Source organism: Pygoscelis adeliae, unplaced genomic scaffold (genome assembly GCF_000699105.1).
Source record: "Pygoscelis adeliae isolate BGI_AS28 unplaced genomic scaffold, ASM69910v1 Scaffold175, whole genome shotgun sequence".
Taxonomy (NCBI): domain Eukaryota; kingdom Metazoa; phylum Chordata; class Aves; order Sphenisciformes; family Spheniscidae; genus Pygoscelis; species Pygoscelis adeliae.
In genome coordinates, this window is record NW_008824941.1 from 5,442,262 (window position 1) to 5,452,917 (window position 10,656).

At 44.0% G+C, this 10,656-nt stretch overlaps 1 protein-coding gene across 1 annotated transcript in view; it reads left to right on the plus strand.

Annotated features, from left to right (window-relative positions):
* The window catches only part of ADARB2 (adenosine deaminase, RNA-specific, B2 (non-functional)), a 114,382-nt gene extending 112,906 nt beyond the window's left edge, over nucleotides 1-1,476 (plus strand). Inside the window, exon 10 of the mRNA XM_009325546.1 lies at nucleotides 1,305-1,476. Coding sequence (XP_009323821.1) covers nucleotides 1,305-1,476 — 172 coding nt within the window. The remainder of the gene's footprint in view (nucleotides 1-1,304) is intronic.
* Nucleotides 1,477-10,656: the final 9,180 nt, after the last annotated feature.

Below are 10,656 nucleotides of genomic sequence, written 5' to 3' on the forward strand. Positions count from 1 at the left end.
CTGGGACAAGCTGGGCCCTGGGGCAGGCTATGGCCAGGACTATGGCCGGAAGAGCTGAACTACACCTGGCTGGCACTGGGGATGGGGTTGGGGTGAGCAGGAGGGAGTAATTCATGGCTGAGCAGGGCACTTTGCTTTTGACAAAACAAAGTGTTTGATAATGTCATTGGTGTCCACCTCTGGGTAACAAAGGGGCAGCTGGAGGGGAGCCACCACTGGCCAGGCCAGCTTGTGGCCCACTGACGCCTGGGCTGGCAGCATCACCCTCCCTTGCAGGCTGGGCCAATACACCCCATGGTGTGCCAGCGCCACCCGGACTGGAGCAGCTCATTTCAGGCTGTGCATTCGCCTTTTCCTTTAATCTGCCTTTCAGCATCTCTCCTCTTTAGACAGAAGGAAAACAGTGTTGTTTGCTCTCCAAGGCCGTGTTTCGAGGGTACTTTTTCCTACAGGGTGCTATTCCCTGGCTCGTAAGCATTGGACTTTCACCTGCCTGCTTGCTCTAAGGCATTTTCCAGACTTCAGTTTCTTTCATATAATGTCAAAACCTCACTGCTGATTTGGCACTGTTAAGACTTGGGCAGGTCAGAGGAGGTCATTAATTTAGTCCTTATGCAAAGCGAAGGGTGCTTGCTCCCACGTGTGTGCTCTGGGTGACGAGGGGCAGTGGACATGTGTTGCTGTCTCCCGAGGCAGCTCCCGGCGGGCAGCTCCGATGTCCCAGCAGAGCACTGGGTTTTCCCACATCAGCACAAATCTTCACGCCTGATTTCTGCCCTGTCCTGGGCAGGTTTCACAGCATCTCTTAGGATAACGCATTAAAGAGGGAAAAGGGGAGAGTGTGGGAAGGGACCCTCCTTCTTGCGTCTCTAGGCACTACTTGGAAACACTGAGCTGCCCTGCTTCCCAGGCTAAACAGAGGACATTCTTCAAAGATCCCCAGAAAGGATTTTTTCCCTTTTTTTTTCCTAAAAATCATTTTATATTAGGAAGTAGGTTTTTGCCTTTGTAAAACACACCAAGATTAGCTACTGCCTATGCCCACTCCAAGGCAAAGCTGTTTACCCCGTTCCTCTTTGCAATGGCTCGAAACCATGTCACAGGCATTTATTGCTGCCCTGTTTTTTTGTTGTTAAACCAAAGGCAAACACACAAAGCACAGTGATAGTTTGTTTGTTGCTTATGAAATGTAGGCAGGAAGATTATACAGCTACTGAAGCCTCCTGTTTCTTTTGGCTCATCAGTTGATTTTTTTTAATTATTTTATTTTTTTCCCCTTCTCTGATTTTTGTTCTGCAGCTGAGCACACGAATACCAAGCCATGGAGACATGCCATCGGTGTACAGCGAGGCAAAGCTGGTGGCTCAGACGTACCAGTCTGTCAAGCAGCAGCTGTTTAAAGCATTTCAGAAAGCCGGTCTGGGCACCTGGGTGAAGAAACCCCCAGAGCAAGATCAGTTCTTACTAACTGTATAAATCACTTGACACCTTTGCTACATGACCGGATCAAATCAGCTGGAGAGAAGGCTAGGCAGGATGCGTGAGCCGAGAGAATTGAAGCAGTTTGAGATTTAATAGCAACCTCCATGGAAATATTTGCTTTTAATTCTGTGTTGGAAATACATAAATAGAAATGTGTCTGATGCACTGAACTCGACTTTAGAAAACTGCTTTTTCATGATCCCTTCCCAGAAATGTACCTGCCCAAATTGTAATGCCACCCCCAAAAAGATACTGCTTTTCATTGTTTATTGCTGTTGGTTATTACTGATTTGAGGCATTAGCAGGCCACCTGTCTGATCCAAAATAGAGTTTGTTTTCCCTCACACAATCAGTGCAAGAGTCATCACTGAAAAATGGAAAATAGTGAGCAAAGACGGAAGCACCCCAGGCACACGGCATGACAGCAGGTCTCAGAGCATCCATAATCATCCATGTCTAACCTCTATGCAAAAAACATCCTGTTAGCTGCCTAAATCTGTGAGAAAGAATTTGGACCTCAAAGATATGCAGCATTTTTAAACTCTGCTTTCCACTGCTGGCTCTGAGCACAAAGCCGGGTGTCAGGCTTCCCTCGGTTTTTACACTTACTCCCTCTGACGCCTCGGACAAACCACTTCCTACCAAATCTTCAAATCTGGCCACAAGTCTTGCACGCTGCAAATTTTAATTACCCAGGCCCAGTTCATCACACATGCCCTTTAGACACCAGCCAGGATGCAGATGCTCTTCAAGAGGGCACAGTTCTGCAGAGGCTGCCGGTGAAGACCGGTGAAGACCGGTGTGACGATGGAGGGAGCTTCAGGTAGCTGCCTAAAATCAGGCAGGCTGGAGCCAGGACCCAGAGCCTCAGATTTCAAACCTTGTGAGGATCCACGGCTCTAAATGAAGTGGGTGTGAGCTCAGGATGCTCCGACATCTGAAAAATCGTTGGGTTGGGTAGCCACGACTAAGACATCCCAAACTAGAGATACATTTGATACTTGGCTCTTTCCTGCCTCAGTTTCTCCATCTGTCAAATGGGGATAATACTACTTACCTGCTTCACATCTAAGGAACTTGGCAGGAACAAAGTGCTCTGGTCATACGCAATGGTGCAAGCCAGATTCTGTCACTCTTGCAGTGAGTTTTACCTCCCCACATAGTCCAATTGACATAAGTGCAGCAGATGCAACTACAGGCTAGGGTAAGGTCTTACTCAATATAAGAGCTTTCAGATTCTGGCCCTGTGTAAATGCCAAGTATTGTTGTTATTATTATCATCTGCAGTTTGAAAAGCAGGTGGGGTTTTTCAGTTAGGAGGGGAGTAGCACCCAACAGTTAAATATTTTCTTCGTAACTGTGGCTGGGTCTGATATAATCTCATCTTTGCACCATCCCAAACTTCATCAGAATGCAGAAGATACAGTCATGGGAGAACTGGGCTTTGATAGTCCCACTGCAGAACCAACCTTCAAATGCCCTGTATATTTCTTTCAGTTTTGGGGTTTTTAAATGACAGGATTTGCGGGTATATAACTACTGTTTTCTTTTTATTCCTGTGATTCTCTTTAAATCTGTATAGAACATGCTGCTACTGATTTGTGATAATTGTCTTGGTATTTTCTCAGAACTGTCAAGCTGAGTTACTTTTCAAACAACACAAGGCTCATATTTTTCCATGTAATTTCCTTTACACGGGAAACTGTTCCTATCAATAAAGATAGATGCTCTTTATATAGGGTTTATCATGTTTGGAGAGCCATATACAGTAAATACATTGTTTATTGATGCCCACAATAGAATAGCTACAGTATTTTGATGAGATTTTATTTTTAGATTATAAACTACAAGATGTATCTATAGTGTCTTGTATAAAAACAATTGTGATAAACTAGAATTTTTAAATTAGATAAAACAAAGCTCTCCCCTTCCAGAAACCTTCTCAGCAAAATAATACATTCCATATTAACTACCAAAAATATTTTAAACAAAAATCATTAGAGTAGAAATAGTTAAAAAAAAAAACAAAACCACCTGAGACATTTCAATAATGGAAGCATTTTGTGTAACCATTTTGTCAATACTTCGACCACTTTGTCAGCTCTTCTGATTAACGTTCAGAATATTTTTGGCACCTTCTGGAGCTTCCCGGTACCTCCACATGGTCCCAACCTCTAACACAGCTGTCACTGGTGCAGACCTCCAGTGTGAACTGGGCAGCGAAGGTGCCCAGAGGGGCAGCGGGCAGGTGGGAAGTCAGGCCTACGACTGGAGGTGCGGGAGAAGCTGTGGGTGACAATGGCAGTGGTGGTCCCAGGGGCTCCGGCTGCTCCCACCGAGGGAGAGAAACCACAGGGCAACCAGAGAGGAGGACAAGGTTTCTCATGCGGAGATCCACAGGGCAGGGGGAAGCAGTGTCTTCTACTTTTCCTCTCCAGGTTAGTCTTTATCTAGCACACAAGAGACCTCAAGGCTCCTCCTTACATCTCCCTGCCCTCATCCACCCTTCTCCAGCCCTGGCATGACGTCAGCTCAACTAATGCATATAGCTCCACAGGCCAGTGTTGCAGCTACTGTGACAAAACACTGTGCCTGGTTATTTTTAAGGACAAAAAGAAAGGTACGGTGTGATTGAATTATCCTTTGTTGTAAGAAATACATAAATGCAATCCTGGAGTCAGCTGCCGGAATGAATTTAGTAGTGGCGACCAAACCGCGTCCCCACTGCAAGTGGGCATCAGCTGATCTCACTGAAGGCAATGGAGTTGCACCTGCTTGCACTAGGGTTGAATACGACCTTAAATGTCTACTTCTTCTCATTACGTGCAGCGATAGAGTGTGATGGGACCACATCCCAGAAGCACACATGACCTACACGCAGCATTTCCTGAAGCAAAGGAAAACTTGCTCAGTAGTAATTCTTAGTGAAGATTCTGTACATAACACGCATGAGTGAATGGCAATACTGTACTAATGGATGTACATTTGTAATATTTGTAAAAAAAAGAAACAAAAAAGACAACAAAAGAAAATAAATCTGAATTTACATATGTGAATTTGCTGCTAAGTTCTGTAAATTGCACTTCAGTGATACCTGATAAGTGAATGTTTCTGTTAAGTGAATAAAATGCCAAGTAAAATTGTTCTTTCACTGTTTGTTGACCATTTTTCACCGTGGCTTAGCAATCGGTCTGAATGTGCTCCAAAATGTTAGTATGTATTTTTACACACACCTACTGTAGATCTACAGACATGTTCTTATTCAGTTTGGATTTGATGCATCATAGGAATCACACACTTGTATTGAGAGATGGATGTGCCCACTCATGTAGAAGAAGCCATACAGGGACACAGTCTGATCCTGGAAGAAGAGTGAACTGGGTCCATCTCTAATTTGATCCTTCCAGGTTACACTCAAAGGTCTTTCTTAATAAAAATTAAATACATTTTTGCAAACTCATACTGCATGGGACTTGCTGTATAAAGCTGCTTAAGAAAACTAAAGTGATGAACAAAAGGTCAGTACATCTCTGCAGATTTCTTCTTCATTGGTGGGGTGGCCTTGGTTTATTCTTGCTTTAAACTATCAGTATTCAGCTACAGCACTGAGCCCAAATGACACCATCCACACAAAATTTAACACGCATTATTGTATGAGCATCACTTGGTGCCTTGAGATGATTTCCCTCAGCCAGTCCTCATAGAGATCACTGGTGTCACCAAAGCCTCCAAAGCCTTTCAGCAGTGCCCACTGTCAAAGTATAAATACATTAACAGTGAAAATTGTCTAGAAAGATATTTCCTGTGCCCCTCCTTGTGCAGATTTAGTTCCAAGATGAAATTGAGCCCAACAGCTCACAGGGAGCCCCACCAGATCGCTGGCCCCGCAGCTCTTTGCTTGCTCATGTTGAAGAAGTCAGTGCTGGACCCACACGGACCGTCCCATGGGTTTCATTCCCCAGCACAGCAGGGCAGGGGCTATGCATAGCTTTATTTTCAAGCTAAGACTTTGCTGCAGTTGCAATTCCTTAGCTTAGATCTATGTCATTAGGTATTTGGGTGGGATATGGAGGACAGGGGAGAAGAAAGCATTTTCAGGGTGAAGTTGTCTGTGTGGAAAAAAGTCACCGTGAGCTGACCTGATTCCACCACCCATGGTGGATTTTTGCCTTGAGTAATAAAAGCAACAGATTCTCAGTATTTGTAAATCTCAAAGAGTATTTGCACACACAAATTTTACTGCTTTAACTGGATATAGGTAAAGCAAGCCCCATAGTCTCACCCTCACCACAGCCTCAGACACAGCAGTTACTTCCCTACCAGTAAAAATGGTCACAGTAGCATAACACTGTCCTAAACAGAAAGGAGAGGTTACACCACCAGAAAGGCAGTTTGTGAGGCTATCCACCCTCAAGGTGATGAGCTTATCATTATTTTGGTGTTGAAAAATGTAAATGCCCAAATTCTTAACTTGGCAAAAGCCGTGCATAGCATCGGCTTTCCTCGCAGAGGGGCTCTGGAGGGGACGTGCTGAGACCAGCCCCAGTGCAGATGCAGGGAACAAGCACTGCTTTGGCCATGAAGGGCGAAGGGTGGAGGTGAGGAGGTCCCTGCAGCGGCTTCCCAGCAGTCTGGCAGCCTCTCAGCCCACTCCTGGGCAGTTTGGCCACAGCTGAGTTCACAGCAGGCGGTTTCCAGCCTGTTTTCTCCTCTAAAAGTAGCTGCTACTGCCCGATCATGGCAGACACTGTGACACGATTTGGCTGCCGAAAACAACTACAAAGCAGTCATTAGGGTAAATTGTATGGATGGAGTCTGTGTTTAATCTCATTAAGTTTAAAGGCTAAATACCAGAACTGCATTTAAAACTTTACAGGCATACACCCCAGCGTCATCAGGCGGTTCTTTCTTTTCCAACTGTATATTGGAAAAACAACAACATAAAACATGAACAAGCTGATATATCAACTAATAGAGGGCTTCAGAGAAGTGCCTGTTTCTCAAATAAAATAAATAAGTCCTTCTGCTGCAGTTAAACCTTGATAGCCATGCTTGTGTGTTCAAGAATGAAATAGCAATTTAAGAGCTTTTTAAGCCTTTTGATTCATTACCATTGTTCTTACTTTCCAACCCTGAGACCTGATTACTTTGGCCCGTTTTGGCTTGATCACGTGGATGCACCAGTTTAGCTGGAAATCTGGCTGAAGTCAGAGAAAAGCTGAGACTTTTTAAAGGGTAGTGACAGTCTGTTTGGATGAAAAAAAAAACAAAACAACCCAACACAAAGACATACAAGCACATGCACACATATAGACACATGTGGTTTCTTAGTACTCCAAGGCCTTCTGAATAAATAATGTGGCCTTGGAGAAAGGGGATTAATAATCATTGCTTTTTCAGCAATGAAATAGTTCTGCTCAAATGCTTCATTCGGTCTGGCTTTCCTGGTAATTAAATCCTCTATTAGAGAAGTTTATGTTCTATTTTATCAACTTCCTTTGCAATACAGAATTATTTCCACTAGACCATTAAAGTCTTGTTCTGCCGTGGAGAGGAAAAGGTCCCGTTCATTCTCCTCTGGCCCTGAACAGATGCCTTCACAGCCTATACTGCCATGAAAAGATCCAAGAGGAGAGAGCTCCTTCCTTTACACCCTACGTTACCAAAACAACCTCCCCAAAGAAAAATAAAGATATGAAGAACAGTACATACTGTTGGGTCTGACCAGTTCCTCTGATAGACTAACTGGTGCCTACCTCTCCTTCTCCTGGGACCTCAAAGTCACACTCAGGCATTAGCACAGGCTGTACTTCACATATGCACCAAGGAGGTGGTTTAGCTGCAGTACCCTTCTCTCCCAGCATCACCAGCCTAACTACACCCAGCCCTGCCTTCCACAGCATACTCTTTGCTAAAGATTGCTTTTATTATTTGATTTGATTTTAACAAGTATAAGAAAGTGTTTACTCACTTAAGAGTGTTAACTCTTAAATCTATAATAAGATATATTTTTACTGTGGATTCTAAAATAATTTTTTTTTTTCTAAAGCAAATTGCTTGTTCACATCCTGGTCTCAGTGGTAAAAGGAAGCATTTTCAGAAGTAAAAACAGGTGCCAGCATCCTCTTGACACCACAGGCTCCTAAAATCCTGACTGTCACACAGAACAGTGGGACTTGGGCTCCTAAATGTCAGGTTTCAGTGGGAGATAAGGTGATATTCAAAAGGGACTTGTTAACCTATCTATCATTGTCAACACCTAAACATTGTTGGGTACCAAACCCCTGCTCAGCCTCCGGCATTAAATATCCTCTAGAGCCTACACAACTTCTTCTGGGCATGCCTTGTCTTGGCTGCCTTGTGTGTGGCCTGGTGCTGATCCCCACCATGCTTTGACCTGTCCAGATTCATGAACTCAACCTACGCATCCTACTTGTGGTCCCCTCAAAACTTCTACAAGACCACATCCCAACGAAGCAAGAGGGCCCTTTCTCACTGAGTAACTCAACTGATAAACTCCTCATGCTGCTGCCTAAAGGGACAAGCAAGTATCGTAATCACCACAAAGTCAGGAACTCAGGAATAAAGTTATTGAGAGGCTGTGTGTCACATTTATATCATTTCACACTATATGGAAGAAGCTAAATTATTTGTTATTGTAATTTAATAACCTTTTGACATGAGAGAGAACAAAAAAGACATGATAACATAGCTGGTTTGGGGATACTTACCCAGGAAAGGAGCAGAGCTGAGGTTTTGTCTAGGCTTACCCTCTCAAGGGAGGAAGAGACAAGCAAGTGAAGTCCCCCAAACCAAGCTCAGAATAGGGGAGCTCCTGCCCTCCAGTCAACTACTTCACAACACACGAAAAACCTTTGTTCAAGGCCCATCTTCACCTTAACCACTTCATCCACCCAGAGGTTAGGTGTCTGGTTTGAATCCATTTTCTAAGCTTCCTTGGATAGAGAAAAGTGACTCCATAAGACGATTCATCCCACTCGGCACAGTGTCTAAAAGATGTGGAGAACTTGCCCCCTCGAGGGTCCAGCCTCTATCCACTGATGGGAGAGCGGGTCTGGACTCCTGCATTCAGAAGACTGTGCATGGGGAAGTGACTCCCAGCCAAAGAGTCTGCAAGCCACAGGACCTTCTGTTTCTCCATTTTAAAAACCAGTGACTATTCCTTGTTACAGGGAGCTGGCTTTTGAGTATTAATACTATTAGGCTGTAAGAAAAGAATACAATACATATATATATGAAGCAGATCAACCTGCTTTTAAAGTCAAGTGCGAACATCTTCAAATTCTGGAAAGAAGGCATTCAAGCCATAAGTTTTGGTGGCTGACTAAATTAACATATATTCTACATATTTAGAAGTTCAGTGTGGGAGTTTATTCTTAACGTAACTTTGCTGCCATTGAAATCATTGAAAGGGTCACTACTGGCAGCAAGCAACAGGATTAGGTCAATACCAAATTCATGTTTCAACTTAAGAGCTAAAAGAACTGATTCCATATGAACCTTTTTTTTGTGCCAAAACCTGGTTCCTAGCCCTGACACAACTGTACTCACTAGAAAACCAAAACCATCCATCATTGCCATCTGAGCCTTTGCATTAGAATTTCCTTGTGGTGGCTCAGCACTTTCCTGATCTATTTTTTTCATATCTGATCCAGTAACTCTTTGACCCTCTAATAAGTGGAAATACATTTGAAGAACCTTTCTCATTATTTGAAACATTTGCTGTACAAGTTCAGCTCTGGTTTCTGTATGTGTGGCTTTCCTAAAATATCCTTTTATCTTCTTTTTTTGTTACTTAAGGGGTGAGGCAGAGATCAGAAGGAGCTAATCTGTCAATCTATTTGTCTCACTGCCTACTGGGCTCTCTTGAAGAACTGTGGCAAAAGTGAAGACTCAGTAATTTTGAAAATAAGCCCTTTTTCACTCAAGGGGTGATGTGAAGATCACTCTATCCCAAAAGTGTCAGTGAAATGTACAAAAAAAAATTGGATTACTATGCTATGGGATTGTCCAACTAAGGTAAAACTTTGCCACCTTAATGCAAATCTATTGACTTCAAAGGACTCAGACTAGTGTAACTGAGCAGAATTCAGTTTATGAAGGGAACTGGGGAGTTAAGGTCACGTGAAAAAGGTACATGAAAACACTTCATCATTCCCTCTCCTTGTACGTTCATGGTGCTACTCAATGATTTGCACGACTGAGCACCAAAGCAGGCTGCTAGTGTCTCTAGACAAGGCTGGCTGAAGATTACCCTGTGAAATGACATTAAACTGGTGAAGCATTTTATTGCATATGGGATTGGCCAGGGAGTGCCATACTTTACTCCTGTTGCTAATTTCTCTCCTCTATTGTCATTCTTCCTCCAGTTTTCATGGGGGAAAAGCTCTATTCAGCCATTGCAGGTAAGATTAGACAGACCTTCATGGGAAGATGAGAAGGACACTTTAGCATGATCCCCCACATATCACAGCAGTTCAGTACCTCTGTCCCAGGACCAGGTCCATAATGTCATTTTAAGTTATAGATTTTTTTTCATAGAATAGAATCACAGAATAGTTTGGGTCGGAAGGGACCTCTAAAGGTCATCTAGTCCAACCCCTCTGCCGTGGGCAGGGACATCTTCAACTACATCAGGTTGCTCAGAGCCCCGTCCAACCTGACCTGGAATGTTTCCAGGGATGGGGTATCCACCACCTCTCTGGGAAACCTGTGCCAGTGTTTCGCCACCCTCAGCATAAAAAATTTCTTCCTTATATCTAGTCTAAATCTACCCCCCTTTAGTTTAAAGCCATTCCCCCTTGCCCTGTCGCAACAGGCCCTGCTAAAAAGTTTGCCCCCATCTTTTTTAGAAGCCCCCTTTAAGTACTGCTAGGCTGCAAGAAGGTCTCCCCGAAGCCTTCTCTCCTCTAGGCTGAACAACTCCAACTCTCTCAGCCTTTCTTCAGAGGAGAGGTGTTCCATCCCCCTGATCATTTTTGTGAGGCAGAGGGGCAGAATCCCCGCCCTCGACCTGCTGGCCGCGCTGCTTTTGATGCAGCCCAGGATACGATTGGCTTTCTGGGCTGCGAGCGCACATTGCTGGCTCATGTCCAGCTTTTCATCCACCAGTACCCCCAAGTCCTTCTCGGCAGGGCTGCCCTCAATCCCTTC